Source organism: Mustela putorius, unplaced genomic scaffold, assembly GCF_011764305.1.
Source record: "Mustela putorius furo isolate JIRA1106 unplaced genomic scaffold, ASM1176430v1.1 tig00000876_pilon_pilon_pilon, whole genome shotgun sequence".
Taxonomy (NCBI): domain Eukaryota; kingdom Metazoa; phylum Chordata; class Mammalia; order Carnivora; family Mustelidae; genus Mustela; species Mustela putorius.
The window spans coordinates 6,087,172-6,111,768 of record NW_025421506.1 but is presented as its reverse complement, the minus strand read 5'-3'; the positions used below and the strand labels follow the sequence as shown (position 1 = coordinate 6,111,768).

At 38.6% G+C, this 24,597-nt stretch overlaps 1 protein-coding gene across 5 annotated transcripts in view; it reads left to right on the top strand.

Annotated features, from left to right (window-relative positions):
• The window catches only part of SLC35D2 (solute carrier family 35 member D2), a 48,094-nt gene that overhangs the window by 9,907 nt on the left and 13,590 nt on the right, over positions 1-24,597 (top strand). For 3 of the 5 annotated variants that reach the window (XM_013048353.2, XM_013048352.2, XM_013048355.2), the window contains 7 exons: positions 1,234-1,320; positions 5,444-5,511; positions 14,020-14,091; positions 14,938-15,006; positions 20,359-20,461; positions 21,971-22,063; positions 23,839-23,879. In XM_013048353.2, the coding sequence (XP_012903807.1) occupies positions 1,234-1,320; positions 5,444-5,511; positions 14,020-14,091; positions 14,938-15,006; positions 20,359-20,461; positions 21,971-22,063; positions 23,839-23,879 (533 nt within the window). The remainder of the gene's footprint in view (positions 1-1,233; positions 1,321-5,443; positions 5,512-14,019; positions 14,092-14,937; positions 15,007-20,358; positions 20,462-21,970; positions 22,064-23,838; positions 23,880-24,597) is intronic. The other 2 variants (XM_013048354.2, XM_004777405.3) reach the window with 1 other exon arrangement.

Sequence of the window (24,597 nt, the reverse complement as noted above, 5' to 3'; positions counted from 1 at the left end):
AATTTTTAATTGTGAGTCTTGAAAAGGATGTCATTTATATGATTAAATATTATTCTGGTTAAATGTTTTGCTGATAAGTCACTCTTTACAACATAATTTTAGGGAAAAAGTAGTAAGAAATCAATATTTTCCTTAAGGTCAAAAATAGATTGTCTTAGTGTTTCAATGTGTCTTAGTGTTCAAAATAGGCAGAAAAAAGTACTTTAAAAGATCAGTGAATATGTGATAATGTGCCCTTAGTAAACCCCAAGGCAAATAAATTCACTGGCTTACTCCAAGTAAAGCCTTTCTGATATGCAATTTGTGTGGAAAGAGAGCAGCAGACCCAATTTAAAAAGTTTGAGTTGCAGAATATTTTAAATAAGGGTTAGTATATTTCTGTAAGAATTACAAAGTAAGTTATAAATATAAACTATAATTATAATTCAAGATGGGCTCATGTTATATTAATCTATCATAAGTATTACATTTGTAAACTCATTAAGCTCAAGGATTAGGATGATAATCATGTTGAAGTAGTTCTTAAATTTTTGCATCATAATATGGAGAAAATTAAGTAAGTTCTAAAATTTGCATAGGAAAATGATATTAAAATTTTTTACTAAAAAATTAAAATTTTGTATTCATAATGATAATCTGGAGTATTTCTAATATACTTGCTATACTCCAGGTTAATAGGGTTTGAATGAGACATTTTTGCAGGACTGGCTTGATTGAAGAGAAAAATAAATCCCTTTTAAAACTGCTTTTCTCTTAATTTGTCTTCTGTGTTACAGGAATACTGGACATCACAGAAAGTGTGTTTATCTGTAGAGTTTGCCCCCTCAAGGGAGCCCCAGTCTCTATGTGGAAAGGGGACCATATGCTCTACACAGGAAATATGGTCCAGAATCAAGGAGTGGCCTCTCTAACTGTAGTCACTCTGGCCAGTTTTGGGGACGCCATTTCTTTTTTCCCCCTCTGTCACTGTTCCTTGAGCCCCTTGAGACAATATGTATACATGTGAGCTATTTGATTTTATACTTTTTGCCTATAGTTCTGATGGAATTTATACATTGACAAAAAAATAATTTTTAATACTCTAGGAAATAGTTATTATTTGGAACCTAGAAAATGGATTTTTCTGAATAATATTTTCTTTTTGATGAATGTGTTTTCTTCTGATGATGTCTTTGTACCTCAGTCTTTCCAGGTATTTTGCTAAAGTTTCTCCCTCCCCCTCTTTTTTTTTAGATGGCAGTGACCATAATGATACTGTATGTATCCAAACTAAATAAACTAATTCATTTCCCTGATTTTGACAAGAAAATTCCTGTGAAGGTATGTGATGATAAGAACATAGAGCTTTGATGGAACATGTGAAAATGCTATAGAATTTAAATGGATCTAAGAAAACATGTCAATTTCCACACGCAGTGTGCTTCCTGCTTACACTGGGTAGAGGCGACTTCTTCTTCTTCAAGATTTTATTTATTTGACAGAGATTTTATTTATTTGACAGAGAGATACATAGCGAGAGAGGGAACACAAGCAGGGGGAGGGGGAGAGGGAGAGGGAGAAGGAGGCCTCCTGCTGAGCAAGGAGCCTGATGGGGCTCGATTCCAGGACCCTGGGATCATGACCTGAGCTGAAGGCAGCCGCCTAACGACCAAGCCAGCCAGACGTCCCTGGGTAGAGACTTCTTAATAGAGATACTGTATTACTCATTCAGTTGTTCATTAACGTAATGTAATAATAGTGGAAGTACGTGCTCAAGAACTGACATTAAATAAATACTTATGTCTTCTGAAAAGGCAAAGCCCTACCAGGAATTGGTAAATTTTTTGCTAAAAAAAAAACAGATAGTAGATATTTAGGCTTTGTGGGCTAGACTGTCTCTGTTGGAACTATTCAGCTCTGCCACTGTATCATGATATATAAATGAATTGCTGTGATTATGTGATAATAAAACTTCATTTACATAGACAAAACTGGTCCAAATTTGACTCTTTGGCCCTACTTTTCTGATCTTGGTTTAAGTTTTCATTTTTAACTTGGATTGATAAAGCATAAAACCTGACTTTCCTTCCTAGAATTTGGAATAGAACTACCTTTCTTGAACAGTTGCTGGCTCAATAAACAGTTGTTATAAGCCAGGCATTTAATTCTTAGAGAAATTCTATACAATAGGTAGTATTAACTGGATTATGATGGCATTTTTTGGATTTAGGGATGTTAAATCAGCCTGTCAGTTCCTTGAGGGTGAGGACCTCACATGGCTTCTTCACTACCACATCTCTAAGGCCTGGAAAGACACTGGCATCTATCACTAGGTTATTCAATTAGACTGACCAAGCACATGGGTAGAGCATCAATAATCAGGGACATTCACAATAAGAGAAAAACAAAATATTGAAGTGTAACGAAAGCTATAAACACAATCATAACTGGAAAAATCAGAATATCGTTGGGTTTGCTTATACTTAGTTTAGGATATACTATAATTTTAAACATTTTGAAATTGTGAAAAATGATCTATATGTAGGGAAAAAGGCATCATTCATGAATGTGTAATTGCATGAATAATAAGCTGTGCGGTCATTACGTAGGTCAAGAGATAGGATCACAATTTTCCTTATGAACTATTCTGACTTCTGTGTAATACTTTTCTTGCTTTCTTTGAAATTGTTCTAATATGCATTCCTGAATTATGTTTTGCTGAGTTAGTTTTGCGATTATTGAATGTTCTGGGAAGAGAATACTGTTCTGAACATCCTTAGCGTTGGATCTCAGTGCACATGTATTAGTCAGCCAGGACTCCCATAACAGAATACCACACTGAGGGGCTTAAACAACAGGAACGAGTTTTCTCACAGTTCTGGTGGCAAAAAAGTCCAAGATCAAGGTGTCAACAGACTTGGTTTCTGGTGAAAGTTCTTTCCTTGGTGTGTAGACCACTGCCATTTTTCTGTGTCCTGATGTGGCCTTTACTTTGTATGTGCACACTCCTGGTATATCCTCTTCTTAGAAGGACCTCGGACCTTGGATTAGGCCCCATCCTTATGATACAACCTTAATTACCCCTTAAAAACCCTATCTCCAAATATAGTCACATGGGGTTAGGGCTTCAAAATATGATTTTTAAAGACAATTTAGCCTAAAATGATACTTGTGGCATGAATTTCTCTTGGAGGCATATCAGGAAGTGGAATGGTTGACTCCTATCCTATGCACATCTGCAACTTGAGTAATTAATGTCAGTGTTCTCCAAAGTTGTTGTACCAGTTCACACTGCTGATAAAAGTGCATGAAAGTCCCTGTTGCTCCACATTCTTGCCAATCCTTGATATGTCAGTTGTTTTATTTATTTCTTTACTTTTTTTAACTTTATGCTATTTTAATTACTGTGTGTCAATATGTCATTCATTTTAAATTGTGCTGATCTGGTGGGTGTATAATGACTTGGCTTTTATTTGCATTTTCTTGGTTATCAGTGAGATTTTTCTTTCTTTCCTTTTTTTTTTAAACTATGTTATGTTATTCTTTCCTTTCTGCATCCCCCATTTTCCACTTTCCTCCTTATTAAAGTACCTCCTTTAGAATGTACGAATGGTCAGTTAAATTCCCTTAGGTTTTGTCTGTAAAAGACGATGGTTTTCCTTTGCTTTTGAAAGATACTCTTGCCTTCTAACTTAATGGATCTTGGAGCATGCAATTCTGCTGTCTTCTGGCTTCCATTGTTTTTCTCTGGGTTTCTGTTCTCACTTAAGTTTTGGCCTGGGGACTCACTATCTCCCCACATACTTTTATGAAGGTTTTAAGTTATTTTACATAGCATTTTTAATTGTTTTCAGTGGAGAGATTAACACAAACAATCTAGCCCACTGTTTCTAAAAACTGGAAGTCAGTATTGTTTTTATTTTGAATTATATATGGAAAGGGGGGGCAACTGATTCTTTTCAATGCCTAAGAACTTCTAAAGTTGTAATATCTGAGCAGTGCTATTGTTGAGCCGGGGTAGGCTGCCAACCAGAATGCTATTAATGAAGAGGGGAAGGTCCTGGATCTGAGGTCCTCTCTTCTTTGTGTCTTCTTTCTTGAGCAAATCTCCTGATAATAAAATTTTATAATTCTTTGGGGGATAGATGACAATTACTATTTCAAAATCCTTCAAAGAATATCTTATCTGAGTTACTGCTTAATGTCTTTTTAGTGGAAGAAGAAATGCTAGACTCACCAGGATAGCTATGGGTTATCATATCAGTCAAAAAGTTCTCCCAGTTATTGTGTGACCTTATGAAAGGGTATATATATATTTTTCATTCATGGAAGCCTAGGTCTTCCATTTTGTGTGTTTGTTCAGTATGTTTTGAACAATATTTCTCTTGACAATCAGAAAACAGTTCAGGAGCTCAGAGCTCAGGAAACCTAATTCAAGTACTGCTGTACATTGTTTAACCTTGGTAGATATGTAATCATTCTAGGCCTTGAAAACAAATAAAGTAACTCCACAGTAATGTGGCTGGTAGACACAACTTTTTGAAGGGTCACCAGCCTTGTGACATTCCAGTGAGATAGGAATCTTTGCTGTCATCCAAAAAAGTGCATAATGCATAGATAACAAGTTTGTAAACCTTCTCTAGGGGCCATCTGAACCTGAGGCACGAACTACAAATACCCCTCCTCAACTCAGCAATACAGCCAGGGGTCTACACTTAAGAGAGGTGCTTGTTGGGTATTCATCCTTTCTGATGGAGGCATAATACTCCGTGCCTCCATCAGAAAGGATGAATGAATACCCAACTTTTGCAGCAACATGGACGGGACTGGAAGAGATTATGCTGAGTGAAATAAGTCAAGCAGAGAGAGTCAATTATCATATGGTTTCACTTATTTGTGGAGCATAACAAATAACATGGAGGACATAGGGAGATGGAGAGGAGAAGGGAACTGAGGGAAATTGGAAGGGGAGGTGAACCATGAGAGACTATGAACTCTGAAAAACAACCTGAGGGTTTTGAAGAGGCGGAGAGGTGGGAGGTTGGGGTACCAGGTGGTGGGTATTAGAGAGGGCATGGATTGCATGGAACACTGGGTGTGGTGCAAAAACAATGAATACTGTTATGCTGAAAATAAATAAAAAATTTAAAAAAAGAAAAAAAAAAAGAGAGGTGCTTATTCAGAGCCTCCCTTTAGGGAGATAGTCTGCCAGTGTTGATAAGGTCAAAGTTTCCATTTCAGCGCAGATCCACTCCACCACACCATGATTATAGATATCATTGCCCACCTAACTATTTTGGTCACATGGAGAAACTCATGATGTGTTTTAGATTGTGGGAAATTCACAGTTGTTACAGGGAAATAGACTCAAATGATTTGCTTACTGACAGGAAGTGTCACCATTATGTGAAAGAAAATCGTTATTGGAGTTCTAATCAAATATTCTTCCTTTTTTTTATGGAAGCTGTTTCCTCTGCCTCTCCTCTACGTTGGAAACCACATAAGTGGATTATCAAGCACAAGTAAATTAAGGTAGAGTGCAGGAGAATGGTTGATGGGAGGTTTTTGACTCATTTATTTCCAGTGGTACAAAGACCAAATTTGATTTTGAATATACTGCCTGGGCTACGTACAGAAGACAATCATATTTACCAGTTTAAGAAAACTAAGTGGAGTTTTGAGTTTAATTTGCTTATATTTTTAGAAAACTTAAAAAGCTGATGTTTTTCCTTTTTATTCAAGTCTGAACATAGAATGTGAGATCTGTGGGCATCAAGACAGAGAATGTCTGACTTATCCAGGTGGATTTATTTATATTGTATAACCAATATCCAATACACTTATATGAATGGGTCTGAGTAACTGGTTTTATCATGGTTTTGTAAAATCAGGAACATCCTGTCAGATTTAGTAGGTCAGGTTTAGTCCAGAGAAAAATAAGGGACAGATGTTATTTTTAAGTGTGTTAAATACTTCTGAAATTTGCATTTCCATGTGTTTTAGGGTCCTTTGATTAACTACTTTTGTTTAAGGTCACTATAAAAATGGAAATGGAAGTATAGAAAGACCAAGCCACTCTCTACACTGGAAAACTTGGATGCGAGCTGTGTAGCCTAACTAACACATATGAATGCAGGTATAAATAACGAGAAAATGAAGTTTGTGCAAAGGATGACAGAGATTGAGGAAAACCTTGTTAGTTTGGTGAGAGCAACAGGGGGCAAGTAGAAAGTAGACCAGAAGGAGAAGGTCAGATAAAACAGACAACTGAAATCAGACCTGTCATCTTTCCTCTTGTTTGGAAAGGACAGGTTGTGATTATGAAAAACAAAATGTGAAATGTTGGTTGTAGTTATACATTTTAGTTGTTTTTTTTTTCCTTGTTTATTTGTTTGTTTATTTGTTTCTTTCTTTCACTCAGGACAATCAGTTTTCCTTATTTGTCTCAAATTTGTGTTAAAGTGTCTTGTGGTAGGTGCTATCCTTATGTTACCATGTATCCTGTTGGCCTGTCTCTGAGTGAGTGCACCTGCCGCTGCCCCTCACGCTGAAGGGCTTTGGGGGTCTCTGCTTCCTAGATGAGAGAGAGCTGCTTCTTCTTTTTTAAAAAGTGATTTTAGAAACACCCTATTACAAGTGTTCTAAAATGCTCTACATGCATTGCAGAATGGGTATAACTTCTCTTCACCGATACGGCACTCTTCTCCAGTAGCAAGCAAGTAGCAGTGTTAGAAATATCTTTACCACACGTGTTCTTAAAACTCTTTTTACGTGCATCTGAAAGAGAGTAGAGGGGGCATGGCTTGGGTGCCAGGGGGCTTTCTGGAAAAGAGAAGGAACTAGAAAATGAGACTGAGTAGGAAGAAAGATTGTTTATGCAGGGTATCATGTAATGCGTTTCCCTGTGCCTCATGTTTTCTGTAAATGGGTGGTTGGTTCTACTGGTTTGATCATCTTCAGGTTCAGTTTTTCAGGCAAGATCAGTCTGTTGGTATGTTGGGTGCTTCCTATTGTATCACGGGACCACAAAATATTTTATCCCACTTTAAAAAAAAAAAAATTATTTATTTATTTATTTGACAGAGAGAGAGAGACACACACACACACCACAGCGAGAGGGAACACAAGCAGAGGGAGTGGGAGAGGGAGAAGCAGGCTTTCCGCTGAGCAGGGAACCCAACATGGGACTCAATCCCAGAACCTTGGGATTGTGACCTGAGCCAAAGGCAGATGATTAACAACTAAGCCACCCAGGTGACACACCCCACTTTTTAAAAAATAGCTTTTTGAGGTGTGATTGGCATAAAGTACATATAATTAAAATGCACATTATGATAAATTTTGATCTATGTGTCTACATCTGTGAAATCCATTACCACAATATTCAACACCCACAAAAATTTCCTCAGGTGTCCTACTTATAATGATATTAAATTGATCAATTCCCCTTTTAATAATTTTTTTTCTAAAGATTTTATTTATTTAACAGAGGGAGAGATCACAAGTAGTCAGAGAAGCAGGCAGAGAGAGAGGAGGAAGCAGGCTCCCCACTGAACAGAGAGCCCGATGAGGGGCTCGATCCCAGGACCCTGAGATCATGACCTGAACCGAAAGCAGAGGCTTAACCCACTGAGCCACCCAGGAACCCCTCCCCTTTTAATAATTTTAAGGGATCAGTCTGGTCCCTTCCTTAGAAAGTGCCCCATCCGTCTGTCACCTAATGGTTTTAACATTCATTGATGATAATTTCCTTGATCCATTATTTCATTACAAGTTGCAATATGGTGATTTTCTAACTATATCACCCCATCTGCATGTGTTGTCTAAACTTTAATAAATACAAACATTCACCATGGCACACAAGAAAGGCAAGATTAAGCTTTATTTATACATGTTCAGAATAATAAATTAGTGTCCTGTCACCTTCAGTGGTGACCAGTGAGTTTTTGTTTATCTTTGGTTTTTTGCTATCATTATAAACTCATGAATTTTCATTTATTTGATAGAATTTTTTTGTCAGATATGTGTTTTGCAAATATTTTCTCTCAGTCAGTAGTTGGTCTTTTCATTCTCTTAATGTTGTCTTTCAGAGCAGAAGTTTTAAATTTTAATAAAGTTCCATATCAATTTTTTCTCTCATGGATCATGCTTTTGGTATTGTTTTTGTTTGTTTCCTTTAAGATTTTATTTATTTATTCAACAGAGAGAGAGAGAGCGCGCACAAGCAGGGGGAGTGGCGAGCAGAAGGAGATGCAGATTCCCTGCTGAGCAGGGAGCCTGATGTGAGACATGATCACAGGACCCTGGGATCATGACCAGAGCCGAAGGCAGAGGCCTAAACAACTGAGCCACCTGGATTCCCTGTGCTTAATTGCCAAGCGGCGCCTGGATGGCTCACTCAGTTAAGTGTCTGACTCTTGATTTCGGCTTAGGTCATGATCTCAGGGTTTTGAGATGGAGCCCTATGTCAGGCTCCATGCTCAAAGGAGTGTCTGTTTGGGATTCTCTCTCTTCCTCTGCCTCTCCCCACTTCCCTCTATTAAAAGAAAAAGCCATATATACATATATATACACACACATATATATATGTATATATGAAAGTTCATTGTCAAGGGGTGCCTCATTGGCTCAGTCAGTGAAGCTTGAGACTCTTGAATTTAGGGTTGTAATTTGAGCTCCATATTGGGTATAGAGATTACTTAAAAAAATCTTACAAAAAAATAAAAATAAAAACTCATTGCTGAAACCAACATCACCTAGATTTTCTCCTATGCTATGCTATCTTCCAGGAACTTAATAGTTTGCATTTTACATTTAAATGTATGGCCTGTTTTGATTTTATTTGTGAAAGGTATAGGGTCCATCTGGATTCTGTTTTTTCACATATAGGTGTCCAGTTGTTTGAGCATCATTTGTTGAAAAGATCTTCCTTTCTCCATTGAATTATGTTTGCTTCTTTGTCAAAGATGAGTTGATTATATTTGTGTAGGCTTATTTCTGGGCTCTCTAGTCTGTTCACTTCATCTATTTCATTACTTGATATTTCAAGTCATTTTATAAATAATTCTTTTGATATTCACATTATACCATCTCAGGCCAATGGGAGCCCCTTTGAGTAGGCTTTTATGTTCTAGGCCCCCAGTAATCTGATTACTTCCTTGCTGTTTGGCACATGATGTCCCAGGCTTACCTTGGAGTTTTCCTGCCATTTCTCCAAGGATCTCCTGGTTAATTTAATGTTAAAGGTTATGTTGAGGCCACAGTCTGGGTGCTGTATATATTGTGAAGGATCAGCCAACACAGTTTCCTGTTTAATATGTGTAATGTGCGACAAAGATGACTTCATGGTTTTTGGAAGAATGGGATTACCGTTGATTGGATCTATGCCTAGGAGGATTTCTGGTCATTAGGCAGTTCTCTGTTTAAATATTTTCAGAAATTGTCAAACTGTTTCCCAAGGTGGCTACACCAACTTACAGTCCCACCAGCAGTGTAAGAAGGCTACACCTTCTCTACATTCTTGCCAAATTTGTTATTGTCTATCTTTTGGGTTATGGTTCTTTTAATAGTTGTAAAGTAGTATCTTGTTGTGGTTTTGATTACATTTCTCTGATGGCTAATGATGTGAAGCATCTTTTCATGTGCTTATTGGAGATCTATACATATAGATATGTATCTGTATCTATCTATATATCTATATATATCTATTCAAACCTTCTGCCTATTTTAATAGGGTTATTCATCTTTTTAAGTATTGTCTTCTTTATATTTTATATACATAGGTGCCTTATTATATGTATGATTGCAAAGTTTTATTTTGCGGGCTTTTGCTCTCTAAATGGTATATTTTGAAGCAAAATTTTTAAGTTTTTAAAAATTTAACAAAGTAAAATATACATAATGTATAATTTATCACTTTCACCAATTTTTAAAAAAGATTTTATTTATTTATTTGACAGAGAGAGGGGGGGGGTCCCAAGTAGGCAGAGAGAGAGGGAGCAGCAGGCTCCCCGCCGAGTAGAGGACCTGATGTGGGGCTCAATCTCAGGACCCTGAGATCATGACCTGAGTTGAAGGCAGAGCCTTAACCCACTGAGCCACAGAGCCACCCCTGTTTTAACCATTTTTATGTGTACATTTCATTGGCATTCAGTATATTACAGTGATGGGCAACCATCTCCACTATTTCTAGAACTTTTGCATCATCTTAAACTGAAGCTCTGTACCCATTAAATAGTAACTCCCCCATTTTCCCAGGCTCCCAGCCACTGGTAACCTCTATTTTACATTCTTTCTCTATGAATTTGCCTACTTCAGATATTTCATACAAGTGAAATCATACAATCTTTGTCCTTTTAAATTATGAATTTTTTTCAATGGGCATAATGTTATCAAGGTTTATCCATGTCATAACATGTATCAGAATTTTATTCCTTTTTTTTTTTTTTAAAGTAAGCTCTAAGTCCAGTGTTGGACTCAAACTCACAACCCCAGATCAAGAGTGCTCTACTGACTGAGCCAGCCAGGCACCTCTGTTCCTTTTTGGTTTGTTTGTTTTTTGTTTGTTGTTTGTTTAAGCTAAATAATATTCTACTGTTTGTATGTATCACCTTTGATTATCCGTTTATAAATTGAAAATTTTGATGGAGCTAATTTAACAATTTTTTCTTTTGCTGCTTGTGCTTTTGGTATTGTATCTTAGAAGACCTTGCCTAATCCAAGGTCATGAAGATTTACCCCTATGTTTTCTTCTAAGATTTTAATAAGTTTAGTTCCTATTGGAAGTCTCCTACAAAGACTTTAGGTCTTTGATACATTGTGAGATCAGTTTCTGTATGTGGTTTGAGGAAGGGGTCCATATTCCTTCATTTGCATGTGGGTGGATAGTCAGTTGTTCCAGTACCATTTTTTTGAAAAGATATTTCTTTCTCCATTGTATTGTCTTGGCACCCTTCTTGAAAATGAATTGACCATAATTGTATGGATTTATTTCTTGATTATTTAAAAAATTTCTTGATTCTTAATCCTATTCATTTGATTATATTTCTATACTTATTATGGTGGCTTTGTAGTAAGTTTTGAAATTGGGTCCACAAACTTTGTTCTTCTTTTTCAAGATTGTTTTGGCTTTCTGGTTTCCTTGTATTACCATATTAATTTTAGAATCAGCTTGTCAGTTTCTGGGGGGGAAAGCCAACTGACATTTTGACAAGGATTCTGTTGGCTCTATAGATCCATTTCGGGGAGTATTTCCATTTTAATAATGTTAAGCCTATTGATCCAGAAACATGAAGTATCTTTCCATTCATGCTTCTTTAATATTCTAACAATATTTTGTAGTTTTTAGTATACAAGTCTTATACTTCTTTTCTTAAATTTATTCCTAAGAATTGTGTTCTTTTTCATGTTATCATTAATAGAATTGTTTTAATTTCCTTTTTGGATTGCTCATTGCTAGTGTATAGAAGTATAACTAATGTGGGACGCCTGGGTGACTCAGTTGGTTAATTGGCTGCCTTCGACTCAGGTCATGATCCCAGAGTCCTGGGATCGAGTCCTGCATTGGGCTCCTTGCTCAGCAGGGAGCCTGCTTCTCTCTCTCCCTCTGCCTGCCGCTCTGCCTGCTTGCACTCTCTCTCTCTCTCTGTGTCAAATAAATAAAGAAAATCTTTAAAAAAAAAGTATAACTGATGTTTATATATTCAGTTTTTTCCCCTGCACTCTTGCTTAACTATTAGCCCAGATAACTCTTTAGTGGATTACTCAGGGTTTTCTATATATGTCATCTGCAAATAGAGATAACTTCATTTCTTCCTTTCCAAACAGTATGCCTTTTTTTCCCCTCCAGCGGAGTTGCCCCATTTAGAATCTCAAGTACTTGTTGAATTGATGTGGTGCTGAGAGCAAGCATTATGGTCTTATTAATGATCTTAGGGGGGAAACATTCAGTTTTTCATCATTAAATATACCTTACTTGCTTTTAAAAGACATCATGTAAAAATACTTTTAGGAATTAATTGACTTTTGGCTTACTTTGAAAAAGGCAGTTCTACCCAGTCTCATAAGTTACAAAGTTCCTGAAAATTCTTTCTGTACCTGCTCTCTTTTTGTGGGATCACTGATCACATGCAACCCCTCCTCAGGTCTGGTCAGGAGGAGCTGGCCACTGTCCTGGGGCTCTGGTTTTGACTTTCCTTCTCTAGGTCTCCATCTTCTCAGAGTCACATCTGGAAGCAGATGAAAGTGGGCTGTTTCAGCCCAGGCAGTTTGTTGGCTGTGCACTGAGCTGTGTCTTAGAATCTCTGGGTTTTGACGGCTAGTGAAATGTTCTTAAATATTTTAAAAGACAGTGAATAGATCTTCATTACCTAAAGTTTTTTGGGAAAAATAACCCATAATTTTATTCTCTAACATACTATTTAGTTTATTTTTTAAAAATATTTTATTTATTTATTTGAGGAAGGGGAAAGGCACAGAGGGAAAGTGAGAGGGAGAAGCAGACTCCTGCTGAGTGAAGAGCCTGATGTGGGGCTTGACCCCAGGACCCCAGGATCACGACCTGAGTGGAAGGCAGATGCTTAATTGACTAAGCCACCCAGGCACCGTTAGCATACTATTTTATTTTATTTTTTTTAAGATTTTATTTATTTATTTGACAGAGAGAGAGAGATCACAAGTAGGCAGAGAGGCAGGCAGAGGAAGAGAGGGAAGCAGGCTCCCTGCTGAGCAGAGAGCCCGATGCAGGCCTGGATCCCAGGACTCTGAGACCACGACCTGAGCAGAAGGCAGAGGCTCAACCCACTGAGCCACCCAGGCACCCTGGGTGTTAACATAATAAATGTTACATAATTAATATTATGTTTATGTTAACATAAATATAATATTTATTATGTAACATTTATTAAAATAATGTTATAATAATGTTATATTATAATGGTATAATAATGTTATAATAATGTTATAAAAATAAATAAAACATTTATTAAAATATTTATTATGTAACATTTATTAAAATAGTATGCTTACTATTTTAAACATCGATTTCAGTCTTTTCCCATATGGTGGACTGCATCTTGTTTTAGTAGTAGACTCTATGTAGTTTTGTGCCCTCTTTATTTAATATTAATTTTCTAATAGTAACATAAAGTTTTACATTATAGAGTTAACACATAATGTTCCCTCGGGTAAATTTATCATATATATATATTTTTATCATTGTCTTGTGTGACTTTTAAGTTGTTTCTGATGTTTTCCCCAAAGACATTATTGCAGTGCACACATTTGTGCACGTGGTTTTTTCCTTTCTTTTGTATTATTACTTCAGGGTAAGTGTCCCAACAAGAAATAATTAGGTCCAAGGTTAGCAGAACTTAATGACTATTGATACATTGTTCCAACTCGATTTGCTGAAGGGGGTGTTGGTTTACATTGCATACAATCTTTTAGCATGGTCTTTGTAGTTTTAGCACAATCTTTTCAGTAGTTCGTTGCATGATTTTTTTTAATGAGTTTTTAAAAATTTTTTTATTTTTCCAGCGTAACAGTATTCATTACTTTTGCACCACACCCAGTGCTCCATGCAATCCGTGCCCTCTCCAATACCCACCACCTGGTTCCCCCAACCTCCCACCCCCCGCCCCTTCAAAACCCTCAGATTGTTTTTCAGAGTCCATAGCCTCTCATGGTTCACGTCCCCTTCCAATTTCCCTCAACTCCCTTCTCCTCTCCACCTCCCCTTGTCCTCCATGCTATTTGTTATGCTCCACAAATAAGTGAAACCGTATGATAATTGACTCTCCCTGCTTGCATGATTTTTAAAAATTGTTAATAAGTGAAAATAATTGCTAATTGAAGGTGGCATGAAACTATTAAATCTCCGTTTCTTTTTATTATTTAATGTGATTTGTTAATGGTATAGATGAGAATTGAGGTTAATTTCTATGTTTAATTTGGAAAGTTAATGAGCTTAATTAAAAATGTAAAACATGTTAAAAAATACTTGGCATCTGATGTTATTATATTTGAATCTTTTCCCCACAGCTTGCCGATGTTCACCGTGCTCAGGAAATTTACCATTCCACTCACTTTACTCCTGGAAACCATCATACTTGGGTGATTCTTGTTTTTCCTCTATTCCTCTTGTGTCCTTTCTCCTCATCCCACATTATTTTTATGTAGCAAATTCTCAACATCTAGTTATTTTTCCAAATAGTTGTTTTGAATTGCTGGTAGCAATAACTTAGGCCCCCATGGTTTATTCACTTAAAAGTATCTCCTGTTTCCATGATAACTTAAGAACATAATGTGTGATTTTTTTTTACATCGTAATTTTATATTAGATTAGTAATATGTGTTTATGATAGAAAATTATTTTAAAAATGCAAGAACCTCAAAACAGATGTAAATATGTTTCCTGAATCAGATGGAATGTACACTGATTTTGGAATACAGAGGAAAAATTGTCCATGTATATGTGTATAGGATAGAAATGCAGGAAATCCCAGAAATCCATTCTGATATAGTGATTGTAATATAACATAGGAATAAATTAATTTTTATATAATGTTGGTTTAAAAATCTCTCATAAAGACACTCAGGCTGGTATCTAAAAGGGTGAATCTTAGTTTTGCTGGGAAGATTATTTAGCAATGAAATTTGGATGATGACCCAGTGTTGTAAGTCCTACTGTTGAATTTTATCCTAATCTTTGGATGCTTGATAGAAGACCAACTAGAACTACCAGCAGGGACTCTTCTGCATTTTGTCACAGCATCTTTCCAATGAGAACAGAGAAATACACTTATAATTAGATTAGACAGCTGCTTACAGTGCTTTCTCTAGGTAACGTGATGTCCTTTAGATTTTAGCCATAAGACTGTGAACAATGTCTGTTTTCAGTTTAAGAGTCATAATCTATGTTTTTTCCTGTCTTACTCCTTCCCTTCTCTATCCATCTAGGAAACAGTATTCCTTGAGCATCATTGTCAGTGTTTCTACCATTGTGCTTGGTGCTTTCATAGCAGCTGGGTAAGACTTTGGACTGTTTCTGCTCAATAACTTCTTTGTGCCTTTGACAATAGGCCCAGCCCCACCCTCATTTTCTATTCTCCATCTGGCTGCAGTTGAATTGAGCAGCCAAGAGACAAGTCTGTTGATGTCAGTGGGTTCCCCGTGTGTTCCTGTGAAAGTCAGACTGGGTTCCAACTTGGCCAGAACATTTCTGAGAACATGTAAAGGGAACATTAGAAGATATGAATACAGCTTTTCTCCCTAAAAAGGAGTAAACTATTTGCTATTATTACTGAATGTTTGTCTTTAATACAGAAATTCACTTGAAGAGTTCTTCAGCATCTGGTCAAGAATAACAGCTTTATAAAGCCCTTGCAGGCTGATTTGTTTTGTCACCTGTGATGCCTTAGCAGTCTGTTTCCAAGGGTGGCATGCTCTCATTAAATGTATTTGTATATTTGGGACATGAGCCAATACCAGTGTATGACTAAGTGGATCCTTGAACAACATGGGGATTAAGGGCACCAACACCCTCTCCCCCCTACACAGTGGAAAATCTGAGTTTAATTTTTCACTCCCTAAAAACTTCAGTACTGATAGCCTATTGTTGACTGGAGGGCTTACTGATAACATAAATAGTTGATTAGCACATATTTTGTATGTTCTATGTATTATATACTGTATTCCTAAAATAAAGGAAGCTGGGGAAAAGTGTTAAGAAAATCATATGGAAGAGAAAATACATTTACTCTACTGTACTGTATTTAGTGAAAGAAATCCACAGATAAATGGACCAGCACAGTTCAAACCTGTGTTGTTCAGGGTCAGCTAGAGTGTCTTATTTATTAATATGCAAGAGGAGGAATATGGACTTCCAGGTTTGCAGTTACAAGCCAGACACTCAGACTCCTGGCTTTTACAGCCTAGTGGTTAAAGCCTGTGTGCAGTTATATTCTGTGGGTCCAGAACTTAGCCTGGCTCTTGTCACCTGTTTCTCAGCCCCTCTCTGCCTCATTTTTACTCATCTTTAAGATAAAGAATGTAATAGAAAAGAAAAACCTGCCCGAATGAAGGGAAGAATGCAAAGATTGGATGAATTTCAGTTAAACTAGTTTCCTTAACTTATTTATTTGGATGATACTTACTCTCTGGGGGCACCTGGGCAGCTCAGTTGGTTAAGCATCCAACTCTCGATTTTGGCTTAGGTCATGATCTCAGGGTCTTTAGATTGAGACCTGCATCTGACTCCATGCTCAGCACGGAGTCTGCTTGTCCCTCTCCCTACCGCTGCTCTCTCTCTTTCTCTCTCTCAAATAAATAAATAAATAAAATCTTGAAAAAATAATAAAAGTTCTGGATCACTAATTGCAAAATAAATAAGGGTGTGGATATTCTTTTCTAGTCTCTTCACTTACTAGGTGTATAAGCAGGCAGAGCTATTTAACCTCCCTGCACTCCAGTTATTTCAACTATAAAATAGAGATTAGAATGGACCTACCTGAATGCAAGCTGGTGTGGCCACTCTGGAGAACAGTATGGAGGTTCCTCAAAAAGCTGAAAGTAGAGCTACTGTACAACCCAGCAATTGCACTATGGGGTATTTACCCTTAAGATACAAATGTAGTGATCTGAAGGGGCACCTGCACCCCACTGCTTATAGCAGCAATGTCCATAATAGACAAACTGTGGAAAGAGCCCAGATGTCCATCAACAGATGAATGGCTAAAGAAGATGTGGTTCATATACACAATGGAATACTATGCAGCCATCAAGAGAAATGAAATCTTGACATTTGCAATGATGTAGATGGAACTAGAGGGTGTTAGGCTAAGCAAAATAAGTCAGTCAGAGAAAGACAATTATGATATGATATCACTAATGAGGAATTTGAGAAACAAGACAGAGGATCATAGGGGAAGGGAGGGAAAAATGAAATAAGATGAGAAACCAGGGAGGGAGACAAACCATGAGAGACTCTTAATCTCAGGAAACAAACTGAAGGTTACTGGGGGGGTGGAGGGGGTGGGGTGGGGCAGCTGGGGGATGGGCATTGGGGCGAGTATGTGCTATGGTGAGTGCTGTGAATTGTATAAGACTGATGAATCAAAGACCTGTACCCCTGAAACAAATGATACATTAGATGTTAATTAAAAAAAAATAGACCCACTTAATAGGATCTTTGTGTGAATCAAATGGCATAACAATAAAGTGGGGTTTATATACTAGTACGTGGCCAAAACCATGTTGAGTGTTTACTGTCAGGTGTCGGCTTAGGTGTGACAGGGGGAATCCAGCAGTTAACAAAACGACAGGAATCCTTGCTTTCGAGGATCTTCCTTTCTAGTTGGTGGGGACAGACAGTAAGCAAAAGAAACAGATTAGAAAACAGGGCATGCCAGATGGTGACAGATAATGACGATGTATTTTTTTAAAAAATTTTACATGTGTTAATTTCTTGCCTAGACCACAGTTTGTTATTTATTGTTTTGTTGGTAACGTCCTCCTTCTCGGTCCTGGCGGTGGTTGAGTTGAGCCCTCCTGTGAGCTGGCCCCTGATTTGAGCACTAATTTCCGGCCTCTGGTTGGAGCCAGCATGGACAGGAAATGGCAGCACTGAGAGCCTATTGTAGTCTTGAAGTTTTGTTCCAAGAAAGTCCTAGGAGCAAAGGAGCTAAAAGAGGGAGGTGCTCTATTGAAAGTGCCCTCCTCCCACAGTGCTTTGGGGTGTCCCCTGGGCAGCCTCTCTTTAATTAAGTTCCTTTGAACTCAATTTGGAAACTACTGACTTTGAGGCAGTTGTACACTTTTCTAAAAGAATCGTTTACAGAAATGTCTGGAAGGCTTTGGTGAGAAATGGCACTTTAGATGCTGTCTCTGGAGGCATATTTCCAGCCCCAGTGAGTGGAAATTCAGCTCATAGTTACCACATATGATATTCTAATGAGCTGCAAGGGTAAATAGTGTTTTCAGAGCATTGCATTTCCCCCCAAGAGCTAGCTTGGAGCAGCACTTCTTGACGTTTCCCTTCTTTCGCACCCAGATAATGGATACTCTCTGGGTGGGTGACAAGCACCCTTCGCTGAAGGCTGGACATCACCCCACCCTTCTCTCCTCTCATTAAGATCTTCTTATCCAAATGCAACTTACTGTAGAGCTGATTCAGTCAGATGGGCCAGTTTATGCTGCTGTAACACATAGCTCCCACATTTACACACCGAATATATTCTGCTCCCACTGCATAGTGGGAGGGGATGGGGGGGTGCTCTGCTCATTGTAGTTACTTAGGGACCAAGGCTGATGAAACCCCTGCCTCAAAAGGGAATTCTTTCCTCACCCAGGAGGGAAGAAGGCATGTGGGGAATCATGTGTTGGCTTTTCAGACTTTTGCTTGGAACTGCCATGTGTTATCTCCTCTTACATTTTACTTGACAGACAAGTCACATGGCCAGAAAAAGTCAAACTATTATGTCTGAAAATAGCCCTAAATGACAACTACAAGTGCTAACCATGAATCTGCTCTCCTGTATTAAAGCAAGCAAATTGTTTTCAAACTTCTGTGCTTTTACCAGTGGCCTGAATGAGTGGTGTTGAGGATGTGTAGCCCCTGGAGTAGGAGACCTGAGAACTGTGGGAATTTCCCTCAGGCTCTCCGAGGAAGTGAGCAATACCTTTCCACTCCCCTAGGAACCTGAGTTTTTTTTTTTTTTTTTAATCCATTCAACTTTTTGCCATTTTATGCAGCATCAGACTCTTCTTAACACAGAGCCAAATGTGGGTAGGCGTGAGATTTGGAAGACCCTTATTTTGAGAGATTCTATTTTTTGTGATTGAGCCAGAGAATTCTGATTTATGATGATCGAAAACTAATTTGCATTCTCACAAATATCTTTGTAGTTAATAGTTCCAGAAGAAGCCTTGAATAAATCTGGTTTAATTTGGATTCAGATTTTGATGATATTTTTGCCACTTTTTCCTCTTCTCTTTGGTTAGAAATAGTCTTTAAAAAATTTATTTTTTTAAAATTTTCAGGGATCAGGATATGCCACTCCAAAATAGGCCACTTAGGCATAAACATTATTTTGAGCTGAAGGCAATTAATTGAGAATCAACAGATGTAGAAAGAATTCTCTGTCTTCCCCTTTCCTGGCTAAAAGCAGACCATAAATTTCCTTTTGTAAGAGTGGTCCCCCTACTCCCTTCACCCTGAACCCTGCACCAGGAATAGGAAAGCAGTTCTTATTACTGGTGATGGAGAATCAGTACCAAGAGGAGTCTGCATAAATAACCCTTACTACAATAATCCTTCTCTTCCATTAGTTTCCCCTATAAATTTCCTAGTGTTTATTCCATAATTTATTTGTTCCTTGGAATCCAAACTTCTTCATTTTTAAAATGATATATAAGCCCCAGAGTCTAACTACTTATTTGAGATTTATTTTTTATGAGATCCTTTACATGTAAAATATTTAATAAAAGTTGTATTCCCTTTCTCTTGTTAACCTACTGTCAGTCAAATTTGCAGGCTCCAGTCACTGAACCTGAGAGTATAGAGGAAATCCCTTTGATGCTAAGTATTTCTGAATTATGACATGGCTCTCATACTGTCTGTAAGACCAAGTGTGGTAGATTAGTCACCTCAGGGCTCAGCTGCTCTCTCTGTCCTCCCTGAGCCAGTTTTATACTAGTCCTCCCTGAACACTTTTATATCCTCTTTGAACATTTTTATACTAGTATTATTTATATAAAATGGAAATTGAAGAGAAGATGGTTCAAAAGGATGGGGAGAAGGGAGTCTTAGAGGAGTTGTGGAGAAGGAATGGATCCCTGCCTTGTTTTATCGTTGGACAGGGTGTGTTGGGTACCCAGCCATCACGGTGGGTGATGTGACCGGCTGGGTACCAGATGGAGGTGTCCGTTCCTCATTCGATCTCTCTTGTCCCAGTAACTGCCCAGCTGTCCCCACAGCGCTGTACGGGGAGATGGCCCTGTTTATTACAATAAACAAAGCCATTGGGTAGGTTGGACAAATCACTCCCTTTAGAAAAGAAGGCATCACCAATGATTGATTATGCCAGTTGATTGTTAGTGAAAGAAAGGCCTTTGCCATTGAAGGAAGATGGTTAATGTCCCTTTGGTGTTAAGCAATTCATGATTAAATTGAAGCCACCTGATGGCCTGGTTTTGTTTTGTCTGGAGGCAGAGCAGAGGAATTAACCACAGAGGGGGAAAATATGCCAGAGGGGAAAAAAAAAGGTCGTTACCAGCATCACAAGTGGATTTGATTAGGGAAAGATAAAACAGGCAGGCTTTGAAGGCCAAGCTGTGTGAGTTTCTGAATAATCATCCTCCTTTTTGTGTTCTTCCTTCCAGTTCTGACCTCGCCTTTAACTTGGAAGGCTATATTTTTGTATTCCTGAATGATATCTTCACAGCAGCAAATGGAGTTTATACCAAACAGAAAATGGACCCCAAGGTACCAGATCTTCACTCCTGTGGTTTTTAGGCTTTGTCATCTGGCCCCTGAAATTGCATGAAAAAAGAAATGAATTTGTAAAGTTGGCTTATAATATAATTAACATGGTATGCTTTATAAATCACTGATTTCTTTTTTTTTTAAATTTTTATAGATTTTATTTATTTATTTGACAGACAGAGATCACAAGTAGGCAGAGAGGCAGGCAGAGAGAGAGAGGGAGAAGCAGGCTCCCCACTGAGCAGAGAGCCCGATGCGGGGCTCAATCCCAGGACCCCAGGATCACGACCTGAGCCGAAGGCAGAGGCTTTAACCCACTGAGCCACCCAGGTGCCCCAAATCACTGATTTCTTTTCAGTTATCCTGTCTATGTGGGTTCTTGTTACCCCTGACCCTACAAAGTTTTGGGTGAAAATCAGATAGGGAGGAAAAAGATACCACTATTTTCGAGGCAGAGTCAGAATATGTATGTAAAGAGGAGATTATTTTGAAAGGCAAAATAAACTTAAAAGTTTTTTGCTGTCCTCCTCAGTGAGCAAGGCAAAGTCGGAGGTATTCTGAAGCAACCCCAGTTTGGGAGCCTGAAGATGTGGGTGACATAAGTTTTCCTGGTCTCTGTGACTTGAACCCTTAACTCCTCCAGACTTCAGATTCTTCTGTGGCATGGCCATTGTGTCTGGTCCTGGCCATGGAGAAGTGCCATTCCTGATCAGCCGTTGAGCAGTCCCCCAGAGACCGGTGGGCAGATGAGCCTGCTTGCACGGGGCTACCCCCCTGCCAAGGCCCCTTGTGCTTCCCCCGCCCCAGCTGTTCCAGCAGTCCTGGAGGATGAGCCAGGCATATGTTGCCTCGTTTCAAGTTCTTTGTGTTGAGTGAGGGAGTTTGCTCAGAAGGACAGACCTGTTTCTACAAGCTGTTTTTTTTCTGCACGGCCCTTTGTTTTTTTTTTAACCGGTGGCAATTTTACAAAAACAGGTTTGTTGCTTTTTGAGGGTCCCAGTAGGTCACCCTTTATGAGAAATGGTGGAGAAGGGGTGTAGCCACTTTGATGAAAAATAAATTTATGCAAGATTAGAAAAGGAGATACCTGGTGTTTTAACACTGCTGCTCCTTGACAGAAAGAGCAGATGTTTTTAAGGAGTTCTGTTTATATTAACACTTTCAATGTTCTTTATTTTGTTCCAGATTTCCCATTCTGAATACAATACTTAGAAAAAAGAAACAAAATCGGAATGGTAAAGATGGGTGGGACCTCGGAGGCCCTCCATTTTTATCTGTCATTTTTGTATAAAATAAATGTTTATTTTGCTATCATGATGTACTTGAAGTGAAGCTTTTTACATTAGGAATTTGCTAAAAAAAAAAAAAAAGGAATTTGCTGAAAATATTCCAACACAGAGTTGGTCAGAATAGATTTTTAACTCTGCATAAATACACAATTGTACAAATGGCTCCAGGAAATCTGATGCTTTGTATTTCTAAAATTGAGTGTTTTCTTTGTTTTTGTAGGAGTTGGGGAAATATGGAGTGCTTTTCTACAATGCCTGCTTCATGATTATACCGACTCTTATCATTAGTGTCTCTACTGGAGACCTTCAACAGGTAAGCTGAGGATGGTCATCACAGTCCGACTGAGCAGACTCTTAAAGTCGTTTTTTTTTTTTTTAAAGATTTTATTTATTTATTTATTTATTTATTTATTTATTTATTTATTTGACAGACAGAAATTACAAGTAGTCAGAGAAGCAGGTAGAGAGAGAGGAAGGGAAGCAGGTTCACTGCTGAGCAGAGAGCCCGACACCGGACTCGATTCCAGGACCCTGGGATCATGACCTGAGCTGAAGGCAGAGGCCCTAACCCTCTGAGCCACCCAGGTGCCCCTCTTAAAGTCTTAATAGTTAAATTCTGGCACTCACTGCAGGGAAGTGTGTAACGGTGGTAAGTAGGATGAGCAGGAGGGTCCCTGAAAGCGAGGCCTGTGATATCCCCAGCAGCACCTTTGGCACAATCGTTTCTTTGGTGTTATCTTCAGACACATGAGAAGCAGCAGAAAGTAGTCACAAGAACTCTGGACTTGAAGCTTTTTTGAAAAGAATGACAGTAAAAATCTGAATTTGAGTCTTAATATCTCTATTTGCTGATGTGGGTATCCTGGGAAAAGTAACTTAGAAGGGGATTTTGATCGTTTAAAAAATGGATTTATCTCTTGCCTTTATAATGGACATTTTGAAACATATGCAAAGTAGATTAATTCAATGAATCTCACGTACCCACCACCCTGTGTCAACACTTTTTGGCATTTTGCCATTCTTATTTCATCTATTCCCATCTGCTTTCATTCTTTTTTTTTCCTCCTGGAATATTTTAAAGCAAATTCCAGAGATCATGGAGTTTTGCATCTAAGTATTCTGGAAGGTACATTTGGAATTTTGAGAATGTGTTGTTTGGTATTTGCCCTGCTCACCTGTTTGCTGCACACACCTGAGAGACAAATAAAATGGTCTAGGAATAGAGGAGGCCCAGCTGGCGGGAGGCCATCTCTTAGGAAGGGTGAAGATTCAGCCCATAGCATCCTTACTGGCCGCTTTGAAGTGTGCCAGCCTATGCCAACCACTGCTTTTTCAGAAAGTTGCTAACCGGGGTACCTGGGTGGCTCCGTGGGTTAAAGTCTCTGCTTTGGGCTCAGGTCATGGTCCCAGGGTCCTGGGATCAAGCCCTGCATCGGGCTCTCTGCTCAGCGGGGAGTCTGCTTCCTTCTCTCTCTCTCTGCCTGCCTCTCTGCCTACTTGTGATCTCTAGTCTGTCAAATAAATAAAAATAAATAAATAAATAAACAGATAAATAAAAAGAAAGTTGCTAACCATAACACTTCTGAGACATTTTCTTGTATCTTAAGGGAGATTCTTAAGTTCATGCGAGAAAATTTGCTGGGCAGCACTTACCATCCATTCTTGCATCTGCCCACAGAGCCAAGCCCCAGACACTAAGTCTCTGGTTGCAGGACCCAGGATCAGGGTTCAGAGGGGCCCTGTGCAGTGGCTGCTCACCCACCACAGGACACTGTTTCTGTGTGTACTGATCAGCAGGCATCTGCGGGGCACACAGGTTGAGTGGATCCCATCTGCAGCCTTTCCGGGGTTTGAATACTTCGAGAAGTTTGCAGCCTCTTGTGGGCTCCTAGGGTGGATGTTGGGGCTTCTCATTCTTTCTTAAAATTGTACTTTCTTATTGGTACAATCCCTTTCCAAAAGAGGGGGCAGAAGAACTTAGCAGCAATACTATGAATGGCATGGTAACCAGAAACTGAATTTTAGGTACCTTATGAGTTAAATCCCTTGGATGTATCATGTTAATAATTTGTAACATTGTTCCCATAGGAATGTGTGTTCCCACATCCAAACCTTTGCTTTATGAACAGGTATTGTAACAGGTATTCTTAGAAGTTTTGCCTGCTTGTGGGGTGCTTGGGTGGGGCCCCTGGGTGGCTCATGGGAACGTCTGACTCTTGGTTTTGGCTCTGGTCATGATCTCATGGGTTCGTGGGATGGGCCGCACAATGGGCTCTGCCCTCAGTGGAGAGTCCGCTTCAAGTTTCTCTCCCTCTGCCCCTCCTCCCACTCCCTCTTTCTCTAAGATAAATAAGCCTTTAAAGAGAGGTTTCACCTGCTTATAATGCTTACATTGCAGAATTATACTTCCTCAATTAATAATAAAAATAATAGCTCATAATTATTGAAGACTTATCAGACTTTGTTCAAAGCATTGTACATGAACTATTTCACTGCTTTCCACAACAGCCCTCAGAGGAGAGGGTACTGCTGTTATGTTAATCTTTTAGATGAACCCAGTGTTTAAATAACTTCCAGAGATACAGGGGATCCATCCAGGAAGTCTGCTCGAGGAACACATCTTCCACTGTCCTCCCAGTTACTTCATTGTATATGAAAAGTGCTTCTTTCCTTCATGCACGAAAAACCAGAACCTAGTGCTTATATCTTTAGAAAGTATAAGAGGCTGAACATACACTTTAACTTATTAAATAGTGGTGTTCTAGGAGAATATAATGCTCCTGTTCTGGCTTTTGGTGCTAAACTCTCTCAATATTTACCCTTGGCTAGCCTCTTCTGTTTGACCAG